Source organism: Brienomyrus brachyistius, chromosome 10, assembly GCF_023856365.1.
Source record: "Brienomyrus brachyistius isolate T26 chromosome 10, BBRACH_0.4, whole genome shotgun sequence".
In the NCBI taxonomy this organism is placed as follows: domain Eukaryota; kingdom Metazoa; phylum Chordata; class Actinopteri; order Osteoglossiformes; family Mormyridae; genus Brienomyrus; species Brienomyrus brachyistius.
In genome coordinates this window covers 17,204,200-17,217,261 of record NC_064542.1, presented here as the reverse complement: position 1 = coordinate 17,217,261, position 13,062 = coordinate 17,204,200, and the positions used below count along the sequence as shown (strand labels likewise).

The following is a 13,062-nucleotide window of genomic DNA, read 5'->3' as shown; positions in this document are numbered from 1 at the left end:
CCCGGAGGAAACCCCACGAGGACATGGGGACGTTGTATTCAGGCTTAAGAAAAATGAATCATATAGCGCCCTCTGTCGGTTTTCATAGGGTCATACTTTATTTATTTGCCTTTTGTATAAGGTATGTTGGAATTAACGTTGTGTGCCATTCAGAATCGAATTGAATGGCCCTGAAATTCCAATTTCAGTTTAATTTGAATTGCGGGTAAGAATGAACTTGCGGAACTTTTGGAAGCAGAATTAAAAGGGAAGTTAGTTCAAACAAATTTTTATACACAGTGTAGGTACACCTTTTAATAATACAGCTTAATCTTTCAGTATCAAATGCACATAACATTTTAGCATGCAAAACATTTACTGTATCATTGTTATAAAAATGTCATGGTATTCAGAATGAAAGAATGCAGCATTTGATGTGTCATCTATAAAAGAAATAATTTTGCTGTCATTTTGTGTGCCATGGTGGATCTTTTCACAGGAAAACTTCAGTGTCTCCCCAGAAAACTCCATTGTTATTATGTTTTGGTTTTTGCTATAGTGCCATGCTTCGACCAAATGATATAACCTGTTCTACACGTAAGAAAATAAATAACAGCAATGGCATAAAATAACGTAATTATGTTTGCCATGTATACTTCCATTTGCTTTCAGTGTTAAAAGCAAACATGCTGTTACAGTAAACAATAGCAAGAAATGATGATAGATTTCAAAGTTGACTCAAACCCTACAACTACTACTGCAAACACTTCAAAAATACTGGATCATTCCATTTAAATTCAATAAATGGCATTTGCATCACCATTTTGATTTTGACGAGTACCCTTTGTTCTCTTTTTTAACTAATGAAGCTATGCAGCTCAACTATACCTATAGGGAAAGCTCAAAAAGAGTAATTTTTCATGGTATGAAAGGTCTGGGGGGTGGCATGGTGGTGCAGTGGTTAGCACTGTTGCCTCACACCTCTGGGACCTGGGTTCGAGTCTCCGCCTGGGTTACATGTGTGTGGAGTTTGCATGCTCTCCCCATGTCGTCGTGGAGTTTCCTCCTGGTACTCCGGTTTCCCCCCACAGTCCAAAAACATTCTGAGGCTAATTGGAGTTGCTAAATTGCCCATAGGTGTGCATGTGAGAGTGCATGGTGTGCGAGTGTGCCCTGCGATGGGCTGGCCCCCCATCCTGGGTTGTTCCCTGCCTCCTGCCCATTGCTTCCGGGATAGGCTCTGGACCCCCCGCGACCCAGTAGGATAAGCGGTTTGGAAAATGGATGGATGGATGGATGGATGGATGGATGAAAGGTCTGAAATGATAGGTCTCTTTGGGTCAAGGTCAAAGTTCATCTCACAAAAGGTTTTAAATTTTTTTTTACTACATTTGGTTATTTAAAAACAGCAAAGGGTTTAGAATAACGAGCTGATTATTTGTAATAAAATATATACTTATATGTGCTATTTGTATACAGACATTTTACTTGGTCCTCTTCATGAGAAAAGTGTTCAAGTTCTTTTTGAGCCTCAAAAAGGTATCTGGGGGTAATTTTGAAACTACACAAAACTCGCTTAAGCTATAGTTGAACCAAGTAGCTACATTAATAAATTATAATAAAACATGTCTGAGCTCTGGGAGGTGTGTATAATTCATATGTCAATTTGAAATGATGCTGCTTTATTGGAATTCTCTTTTCACCTACCCTATCTTGCTCTCTGTGACACAGATGTAGGTGAGAGTAAGCTTGGCGGAGAAGGGCGGCCAGCTGCAGAGGTCCACATGGAGATGAGGTTTAAGAGCCTTTCCTGAAGTCATTATTCTGCTATTTTTGAAAAATCTTTTGAATTAAAATGGAATGACCTTGCCGGGCGGCATGGTGGTCCCAGGTTCGAGTCTCCGCCTGGATCATATGTGTGTGGAGTTTAAATGTTCTCCCCATGTCGTCGTGGGGTTTCCTCTGGGTACTCCGGTTTCCCCCCACAGTCCAAAAACATGCTGAGGCTAATTGGAGTTACTAAATTGCCCATAGGTGTGCATGTGAGAGTGCATGGTGTGCGAGTGTGCCCTGTGATGGGCTGACCCCCCGTCCTGGGTTGTTCCCTGCCTCATGCCCATTTCTTCCGGGATAGGCTCCGGACCTCCCGTGACCCAGTAGGATAAGCGGTTTGGAAAATGGATGGATGGATGGATGTGGGGATCTGATCGGGCTGGTAGGAGTAGTTGCATGGCACTGGTAATTACACTATATTGGCAACCACTTGAGCCAGGTCATATGACCTACCAGGAAGTTATAAAAGGCTGCCAAGATGGAATCTCATTTTCTTGCTGCTGTGTTTTACAACTGGACATGGGGTGGGTTCTTCTCCCCTGTGGGTAAGGAAAGGAGGAGAGGGTTTGTTTGAGAACTTGAATGTTTAATTTTAATTTTACCAGGGTGACTGCTAGCAGCATGTAACTCTTCGTGCAGGACGCGGAGGTGACTGTTTGGAATTTTATCATTTGACGTGATCCCCTACGAGCTGATGGGCTACAGACACTGAGGCTCTGGTCACTTGGGTTATACTGTGGGATTTAAAAGGGTCTGTTTCTTTGTTGATTGTTTCTTTGTACCTGTAGCATTGGAATGCTTCCTCTTGGTGTTGCTGTGCTGCGAGGGCATTAAACATTCCTGCAAAGGACCAGACTAGCCACTGTTTTAGGTTTATTTGATAAGCTTGTAAGTTGTAAGTGTAATTGTAGTATTGTATTTTGGGCGGTGGACATCGGCCGCTACCCTCCCCTTATGTTTGTACATGGGATCTTTCTGTACAAGGCCGGATCCGCACAGGCTTTTGCTCTGCTGTTGGGGTGCCACACTGAGTGGACACTGTACTGTTGTGTGTAGTGTTTGTCATGTTGCATGCTGTGTGGTGTTGAGTTTTGCTGTTTTCTTTGTCACCAGGGGCCTCCTGAGCTGAGAGCTGCGTGTGCTGATCTGACCTTACTATCTGGAGGATAGTCAGCTGCCCCCCACCCCCAGCAACCTTCATTTGTCTGATTTTGGATATTTGTAATAAAGTGGATTGGGTTTTATTTTTACATGCCTCTTTGTCTTTGTTACGGGGAGGGTTCGAACTTAGCCACGTTACAGAAGGAACATTAGGGGTTACCAGGAGGTGGCGTAGTCAGAGCAGTGTGGGTATTCTGTGCTTTGGGCACCACAAGAAAGCACCGAAATGTTTTAAAGAAACTTTAGCGTTAATTTAGAAGGAAAAAAAAGAATCAAGGAATAACCCTGTTAATTCCTGTTTAAATAAATTAACGCAAGAGAGTCGGCTCCTTAAAGAAAACTGTGTGGCTCTATGCGCATGCGCTACATGAGAGCGAGCCAGAGAGGAGAGCGCATTCGCTAATTTAATCAAGAATTAACCGCGTTATTCCTTGATTCTTGTTGAAATGCTTAGAGCGTTTTACTTTACATTGGCAGAAAAGTGCTTCATTACTTAAACCCCTATAACCATAACGTTTATTTGAAATAACAGGCGCTCCTCTGGTGTCGCCATTTTGAAACGGGCTGGCCAATATCATTTCGACCGCTTTTTTCAAACGGACCTGCCGATTATGGCCGAGCGCTGGGACTCGCTCATTTCGCTGTTTAAATGCTTTCTTCAACCCAACACTGGTAAATACCGCTAATGTTTTTCCTTCTAATTCTTTAAGCATGTTGATTAAATGTAATGGGTTTAAGTGCTTTCTTTTAAAACGACGTGCTGTATGTTAATTGGTTTCGCTTGTGCTTGTTTGAACTCAGCATTTGCTCTTCTGCTGCTTTCGGGCATGTTTGCACGGGTTTAAATTCCGCCTGCTTTCTTCTAAAATAACGCTAAAGTTTTTCTTAAACATTTTGGTGCTTGCTTTTAAAATACGCCGTGGCGCTTGTGCACACATGGCTGCGGCCGGACGGGTCCCCGCTGGACGTGTATCTTGCATTCATTCCGTTATGTTTTATTCCTTAAAAACGTAATTTAAAATACAACATAAATACATGTAATGTATTTTCGTTCTATTAAAGTTTAAAGGCAACCCTTATCACCCAAACCATATGCCCCCCTATCGGCAACACGTGTAATAGACATTTGGAATGTTCCTGACATTTAACATCACCTACTCACATTCAATTGAAAACACATGTACAGGTCTTTTTCGTTTTTAATGCTTTATTTACAAGTATTTACATTTTTAAGTAGTACTGATTGAACATAGAACACTGACTGTCTCATCCACTACTGGCCTTGCTCTTCTCCACCATTGCCTTGTACTCCTCCACCATTGCCTTGTACTTCTCCTTCACCATTGCCTTGTACTCCTCCTCCACCATTGCCTTGTACGTCTCCTTCACCATTGCCTTGTACTCCTCCTCCACCATTGTCTTGTACCCCTCCTCCACCATTGCCTTGTACTCCTCCTCCAGTATTGCCTTATACTCCTCCTCCACCATTGCCTTGTACTCCTCCTCCTCCATTGCCTTGTACTCCTCCTCCTCCATTGCCTTGTACTCCTCCTTCACCATTGCCTTGTATGTCTCCTTCACCATTGCCTTGTACTCCTCCTCCACCATTGCCTTGTACTCCTCCTCCTCCAGTGCCTTGTACTCCTCCTTCACCATTGCCTTGTACTCCTCCTCCTCCATTGCCTTGTACTCCTCCTCCTCCATTGCCTTGTACTCCTCCTCCTCCATTGCCTTGTACTCCTCCTCCTCCTCCATTGTCTTGTACTTCTCCTCCTCCTCCATTGCCTTGTACTTCTCCTTCTCCACCTTTGCCTGGCTCTCCTCCTTCTCCACCTTTGCCTGGCTCTCCTCCTTCACTGCCACTGTCTGGCTTTCCTCCTCCACCTCCACTGTCTGGCTGTCCTCCATCGCCAATGTCTGGCTGTCCTCCATCGCCAATGTCTGGCTGTCCTCCATCGCCAATGTCTGGCTATCCTCCATCGCCAATGTCTGGCTATCCTCCTCCATCGCCAATGTCTGGCTATCCTCCTCCATCGCCAATGTCTGGCTATCCTCCATCGCCAATGTCTGGCTATCCTCCATCGCCAATGTCTGGCTATCCTCCTCCATCGCCACTGTCTGGCTCTCCCCCACCATTGCCTTTTTTCCTTTCCCTTTTTTTGTAAAAAGCTTCTTCAGCCAGGGTTTCTTTTTCTTTCCTTCTTTATCCTTTTTTCTTTCCTCCTTTGCTTTTATAGCTTCTCCAGCGTCCTTTGGTACCGCTGGCGGCCTAAAGCAATTGAGAAAAATCCACTTCATATTGAGAGATGAGATGAGATGTGTCTTATTCGAAATCAGATTTGTTTTGAACTGATACTGGTGCCTACAGCAGAATTTATACCTTCAGAATGATGACATCAGAGTTGTCACGGTGACATTGTGTTCTAGAACTCAACTGTAGGTGCCATATTTGGTCAGTGGTTCAATTTTTTTTAATTCTCTGCATTTTTTATATGCTTTATTCAGCTCATATTCTGCAGCATATATTGTATGAATTTCCATATTTACCTTAATTAGTTTACTCGCAGATAATATTCTGTACTTGCAAACAATGCAGAAACCTACCAAACATTGCCGGGGCGTTCCTGTGCTCACAGAGCGTAGTGAGCTTTACTTTACTCAGGAGGAGGACAGGCTCACATTTTCTGACCGTGGCCTTGCTGTGCTATATTGTGAAAGGTGCTGAACTTAGTGATGAGACAGTTAATACCCAGATTCTGGAGATCGCCTCCTCAAAGTGAGGCCCAGTAACTTCAAGCTGGGAATCGGGGCTTGCTAAGTTTATGCAATATCACGTGACCGATGACTTCCGATTCATCCTGAGGTGTAAGAGGCTTCGAATCCTGTTGGCTCTTCAAAACTTTTATATAAGTGAGATGATTCTAATTAGCAATGGTAGTGGAGGCCAGTTTAACCAAAGAACCAACCGCCAGGTGATGGGTCACAGCAAGGAGGGGTATGGGGTTGGGTTTCAGTGTTTGGGTACATTTAATGGAGGTGAGATAAAACATTTGGTAAGGTTTAGCAGCGTCTGTAATATCCCTGCATTGTAGGCAGAGCTTTCTGGATAGATTCTGGACACACACACCCTCGTATTGGACAAATTGATTCAGAAAATGGATGGATGAATGGATGGAATGCAGTGTTTTTCATGTGTTTTCATGAGTGGAAGTGAACTTTTATTTATGTGTTTAGTTTATGTGTAGTTAGTTTAGTTGTTCCTGGCAGTAAATACAGTCCCTGGTTTTTATGTGTGCGTCACTGACGAACGTAAGTACTAAGTTTATTGATTATAAGTGATAAGTGACGCTGTGCTAATTTAGTTTACTTAATTGCGCGGCTAGGTTAACGTGACCTAGCTTGCTTACTGTTATAATTATCGCTGACGACTGTACCGTTGTATACCTCGGAAAGATATTTTCGTTTATTTCCCGTCCAATCATTCCCTCTAATACGAATTGCTGCTAATGTAATGTATTGTTGTGGGTATAGCCGAACTTATCAATGTTAAGGCGATGTGGTACAATTATGCATTATGTTAGTGTATTATGGTAATAACCATTGTAAGCACTGTGGTAATTTGTTTTTCCTGTTTGTTTGTTATAGAACCATAAATAAATACAAACTTACTTACTTACCAACCCACTTCGTCTGAGTGTGCATCCCACTGACCTCAAGTAAGATAAGCCAGAGTACAACTAATTGCTACCCCCCTCCTGATTGAGAACGTGTATCTGGTGAAATACGGTCAGCAGCCCCCCCCCCCCCCCCATCCTGAATCGTGACTGATATCCCACAGCGAGTACTACCCTCCTGCAGCAACCCCTTACAGTTTCCCAGGGGAGTGTGGCCCCCCTTTCCCACACCGCATCAAATTTTTCAGTTTCACTCATTTCTCAGTTTATGGGTTATGGGTATGAGCCTGTGTAAAATACAAATTTTTTTTTTTTGCAAACTCCAGCCTGGCTCTTCCATGCTTCTCATTCATGAAGGGCTTCTTTCTTGCTTTATGGGTCTTCAGCGCTGCTTCTAGAAGCCTGTCCCACCATCACGCTTCACACTTAATGTTTTCCATTCCTTTTGAAGGTCACTTGAGGTCATCCTCCGATTTGTTAGACACTGACGGATAAGTTGATGGTCATCTCTGGCATTAGAAGGTTGCTTCTGCCCTCTACCTGGCTGGTTTTTGATTTTTCGCAGTGTCTCCTGCTTCTTCCCCCTGTTCTTGTGTACTGCGGTCTTAGAAACTCACGAGCATGGAAGCAGCCTGCCTCACAGTGTAGCCTTCTGCCAGCAGAACCAGGATTAAACCAGAATTTAACAATGCAGATTTTAAAAAAGTATATAGAGTGGTCTCTTAATTTTTTACAGAGCTGTGTATTGTTTATATGTATCTATTTTATGTTTTGGCTGCATGTTTGAACCTGAGACCAGTTGTCAAATGGAGTCTGTCTGAGAATACTACATTCACACCCCCAAAACCTTCATATCCCAAATACTGCGTCATGAAAGGTGAAAATTGGTAGGTTTATGCTGGTGAAATAATGAAGATAGATGCTGCTGCTTTTAAATCATTAACAAGGTTGTTTATTGAAATGGTTTATTGAAAGGCATCTAACAATTTCAAACACATATGTAAGGAATAATTGACTCCGGGCCGTTGAATTATTAGAAAATAATGCACACCCGAGGTGGTAATGCCGTTACACCTCGGGTGTGCATTATTTTCTAATAATTCAACGGCCCGGAGTCAATTATTCCGCTTATACTACGGTTGCCACACCTCAAGACATCGATCAGATGATATATTTCAAGGGATTCGTCCGGTTTTTCTACTTAAATCGCTATTGTGAGTAGGATTATTTCTTCCGCATCTCATCCAACGACTCTTTTGCTAGTTCCAAAACGTCATTTTAAAGCTGGCCATGGAGGCTTGAGCCGTTGATATCAGACTAATGCAGTTAATAATGAAGTTATTAGAAAGAGAGCGAGAGAGACAGAGAGAGAGCTTGTATGAATTAGGCTACCTCTGTGTGTCCCTCAACAGTGTTCTGAAGCACCGTCTCTAAACTGTAAGTCTGCTTTAAGATGCAGCACTGTTATTACCTCGCTAGTGAGAAATGTCATGTGTAGCCTTTAAGTTGGTACACTAGGCTAACTAATACTGCTGCAGCCCAGTTGTTGAAAGTTTCATATTCACCGTAAATATAAAAATTTGCTTTTGGAAAATCGTCTGTCATGTTGTTGTTTTTGTTAGTCCTGCGTGCTGTATAGGTACTGTATGCTAATTTCCGTTATTACAGTTAACTATGCGAAGTGATATGGAACTGTAATGTGGTCAAGAGAGCTGCCTGGAACTACGTTCGCCATGCGTTTCCCTGAAAATAATTGCACACCTCAGAACGTTCGTCAGCCAATCAGATTCAAGCATTCAACGGTCCCGTAGTATAAGGAGATATAATAGACATTCGCCTCACAATTATATTTTATGTAATTTTATCTTTAAAGTGACCTTATTAAATTTGTTCCCCGAAGTAATAATTTCATCCCACACCCTGAGTGCTTTTGCACGCTGGTTATATGTGCTAACAGCATTTCCTACCCAGGGAGTCTGATCGAAACCCAAAATCAAGCTGCTGCTGTGAGCTCCTGCTGAGCACCCTGCTCGGAGGCATGTACACTCGACGGACGCTACGGAGTGTTGAACAGTGATTTCTATCATCTATATTCTTGTCCTCAGTAGGCGTTATGATGCTGATGTGTCACTGAACGTGTCAGCCAATGTAGTCCATATCTGGTTTGATATCGTACTCCTGGGGATACCTGCATTTCTAGGGACACATTGAACTGCTTATAGACTTTTCCCAGTTTAGACCGTAAACCCGAACTGGACTGTGCATGAGCAGATATGTATCGTTTCCGCTCACTACTGCTTCACGGCAGCTGGGCGATTTCACAAATTGATTTATTGCAGTTTTTTTTTTTTTTTAAACAAAGGTTGTACTTAGCACTTATTTGAATTATTGTGTATATATGTGTTTTTAGGGGGTGGCATGGTGCTGCAGTGGTTAGCACTGTTGCCTCACACCTCTGGGACCTGGGTTCGAGTCTCCACCTGGGTCACATGCGTGCGGAGTTTGCATGTTCTCCCCATGTCATCGTGGGGTTTCCTCCGGGTACTCCGGTTTCCCCCCACAGTCCAAAAACATGCTGAGGCTAATTGGAGTTACTAAATTGCCCATAGGTGTGCATGTGAGAGTGCATGGTGTGCGAGTGTGCCCTGTGATGGGCTGACCCCCCGTCCTGGGTTGTTCCCTGCCTCATGCCCATTTCTTCCGGGATAGGCTCCGGACCCCCCGTGACCCAGTAGGATAAGCAGTTTGGAAAATGGATGGATATGTGTTTTTAAATTACAAAGATTATTTTATTCAAAAATAGTATTTAGCACGATTTGGCTTATTACAGTTTAATAATAGTTTGTAATTATGACATGTTATAATGTATTTTTAAATTATTATAATCGTATTTTTAAATAATTTGTAATTTAAAAAATAGTCTGTGGTACATTGGGAGGAGCTACAATTTGGCCGTCATTGTTATTATGAATTATGACGTCATAAGCGGGAGGGGGGAGCGTATCCCTTATTCTGATCGGTCGAGGGGTTATCTCCATATACCATACATTGCCGATAGGGGGCCATATGGTTTGGGTGATAAGGGTTGCTGTTAAACTTTAATAGAATAAAAATACATTACATGTATTTATTTGTGTTATTTTTAATTACGTTTTTAAGGAATAATAAAACATGTGGCAGGATGAATGCAAGCTAGCGCATACACATCTAGCGGGGCCCGTCAGGCCGCAGGCACGTGTTGTTAGGAGTAGGCACAAGCGCCACGGCGTATTTTAAAAGAATGTGGGGATCTGATCGGGCTGGTAGGAGTAGTTGCATGGCACTGGTAATTACACTATATTGGCAACCACTTGAGCCAGGTCATATGACCTACCAGGAAGTTATAAAAGGCTGCCAAGATGGAATCTCATTCTCTTGCTGCTGTGTTTTACAACTGGACATGGGGTGGGTTCTTCTCCCCTGTGGGTAAGGAAAGGAGGAGAGGGTTTGTTTGAGAACTTGAATGTTTAATTTCAATTTTACCAGGGTGACTGCTAGCAGCATGTAACTCTTCGTGCAGGACGCGGAGGTGACTGTTTGGAATTTTATCATTTGACGTGATCCCCTACGAGCTGATGGGCTACAGACACTGAGGCTCTGGTCACTTGGGTTATACTGTGGGATTTAAAAGGGTCTATGTTTCTTTGTTGATTGTTTCTTTGTACCTGTAGCATTGGAATGCTTCCTCTTGGTGTTGCTGTGCTGCGAGGGCATTAAGCATTCCTGCAAAGGACCAGACTAGCCACTGTTTTAGGTTTATTTGATAAGCTTGTAAGTTGTAAGTGTAATTGTAGTATTGTATTTTGGGCGGTGGACATCGGCCGCTACCCTCCCCTTATGTTTGTACATGGGATCTTTCTGTACAAGGCCGGATCCGCACAGGCTTTTGCTCTGCTGTTGGGGTGCCACACTGAGTGGACACTGTACTGTTGTGTGTAGTGTTTGTCATGTTGCATGCTGTGTGGTGTTGAGTTTTGCTGTTTTCTTTGTCACCAGGGGCCTCCTGAGCTGAGAGCTGCGTGTGCTGATCTGACCTTACTATCTGGAGGATAGTCAGCTGCCCCCCACCCCCAGCAACCTTCATTTGTCTGATTTTGGATATTTGTAATAAAGTGGATTGGGTTTTATTTTTACATGCCTCTTTGTTGTCTTTGTTACGGGGAGGGTTCGAACTTAGCCACGTTACAGAAGGAACATTAGGGGTTACCAGGAGGTGGCGTAGTCAGAGCAGTGTGGGTATTCTGTGCTTTGGGCACCACAAGAAAGCACCGAAATGTTTTAAAGAAACTTTAGCGTTAATTTAAAAGGAAAAAAAAGAATCAAGGAATAACCCTGTTAATTCCTGTTTAAATAAATTAACGCAAGAGAGTCGGCTCCTTAAAGAAAACTGTGTGGCTCTATGCGCATGCGCTACATGAGAGCGAGCCAGAGAGGAGAGCGCATTCGCTAATTTAATCAAGAATTAACCGCGTTATTCCTTGATTCTTGTTGAAATGCTTAGAGCGTTTTACTTTACATTGGCAGAAAAGTGCTTCATTACTTAAACCCCTATAACCATAACGTTTATTTGAAATAACAGGCGCTCCTCTGGTGTCGCCATTTTGAAACGGGCTGGCCAATATCATTTCGACCGCTTTTTTCAAACGGACCTGCCGATTATGGCCGAGCGCTGGGACTCGCTCATTTCGCTGTTTAAATGCTTTCTTCAACCCAACACTGGTAAATACCGCTAATGTTTTTCCTTCTAATTCTTTAAGCATGTTGATTAAATGTAATGGGTTTAAGTGCTTTCTTTTAAAACGACGTGCTGTATGTTAATTGGTTTCGCTTGTGCTTGTTTGAACTCAGCATTTGCTCTTCTGCTGCTTTCGGGCATGTTTGCACGGGTTTAAATTCCGCCTGCTTTCTTCTAAAATAACGCTAAAGTTTTTCTTAAACATTTTGGTGCTTGCTTTTAAAATACGCCGTGGCGCTTGTGCACACATGGCTGCGGCCGGACGGGTCCCCGCTGGACGTGTATCTTGCATTCATTCCGTTATGTTTTATTCCTTAAAAACGTAATTTAAAATACAACATAAATACATGTAATGTATTTTCGTTCTATTAAAGTTTAAAGGCAACCCTTATCACCCAAACCATATGCCCCCCTATCGGCAACACGTGTAATAGACATTTGGAATGTTCCTGACATTTAACATCACCTACTCACATTCAATTGAAAACACATGTACAGGTCTTTTTCGTTTTTAATGCTTTATTTACAAGTATTTACATTTTTAAGTAGTACTGATTGAACATAGAACACTGACTGTCTCATCCACTACTGGCCTTGCTCTTCTCCACCATTGCCTTGTACTCCTCCACCATTGCCTTGTACTTCTCCTTCACCATTGCCTTGTACTCCTCCTCCACCATTGCCTTGTACGTCTCCTTCACCATTGCCTTGTACTCCTCCTCCACCATTGTCTTGTACCCCTCCTCCACCATTGCCTTGTACTCCTCCTCCAGTATTGCCTTATACTCCTCCTCCACCATTGCCTTGTACTCCTCCTCCTCCATTGCCTTGTACTCCTCCTCCTCCATTGCCTTGTACTCCTCCTTCACCATTGCCTTGTATGTCTCCTTCACCATTGCCTTGTACTCCTCCTCCACCATTGCCTTGTACTCCTCCTTCACCATTGCCTTGTACTCCTCCTCCTCCATTGCCTTGTACTCCTCCTCCTCCATTGCCTTGTACTCCTCCTCCTCCATTGCCTTGTACTCCTCCTCCTCCATTGCCTTGTACTTCTCCTCCTCCTCCATTGCCTTGTACTTCTCCTCCTCCTCCATTGCCTTGTACTTCTCCTCCTCCTCCATTGCCTTGTACTTCTCCTCCTCCTCCATTGCCTTGTACTTCTCCTTCTCCACCTTTGCCTGGCTCTCCTCCTTCTCCACCTTTGCCTGGCTCTCCTCCTTCACTGCCACTGTCTGGCTTTCCTCCTCCACCTCCACTGTCTGGCTGTCCTCCATCGCCAATGTCTGGCTGTCCTCCATCGCCAATGTCTGGCTGTCCTCCATCGCCAATGTCTGGCTGTCCTCCATCGCCAATGTCTGGCTATCCTCCATCGCCAATGTCTGGCTATCCTCCTCCATCGCCAATGTCTGGCTATCCTCCATCGCCAATGTCTGGCTATCCTCCATCGCCAATGTCTGGCTATCCTCCTCCATCGCCACTGTCTGGCTCTCCACCACCATTGCCTTTTTTCCTTTCCCTTTTTTTGTAAAAAGCTTCTTCAGCCAGGGTTTCTTTTTCTTTCCTTCTTTATCCTTTTTTCTTTCCTCCTTTGCTTTTATAGCTTCTCCAGCGTCCTTTGGTACCGCTGGCGGCCTAAAGCAA

At 43.5% G+C, this 13,062-nt stretch overlaps 1 protein-coding gene across 3 annotated transcripts in view; it reads right to left on the bottom strand.

The window, feature by feature from the left end:
• Nucleotides 1-11,922: 11,922 nt before the first annotated feature.
• The window catches only part of LOC125750897 (trichohyalin-like), a 40,724-nt gene continuing 39,584 nt past the window's right edge, over nt 11,923-13,062 (bottom strand). For 2 of the 3 annotated variants that reach the window (XM_049029245.1, XM_049029243.1), the window contains exon 2: nt 11,923-12,545. In XM_049029245.1, coding sequence (XP_048885202.1) covers nt 12,000-12,545 — 546 coding nt within the window. In that variant the 3' untranslated portion in view covers nt 11,923-11,999. Of the gene's footprint in view, nt 12,672-13,062 lie in introns of all 3 variants that reach the window. The other variant, XM_049029244.1, reaches the window with a different exon arrangement.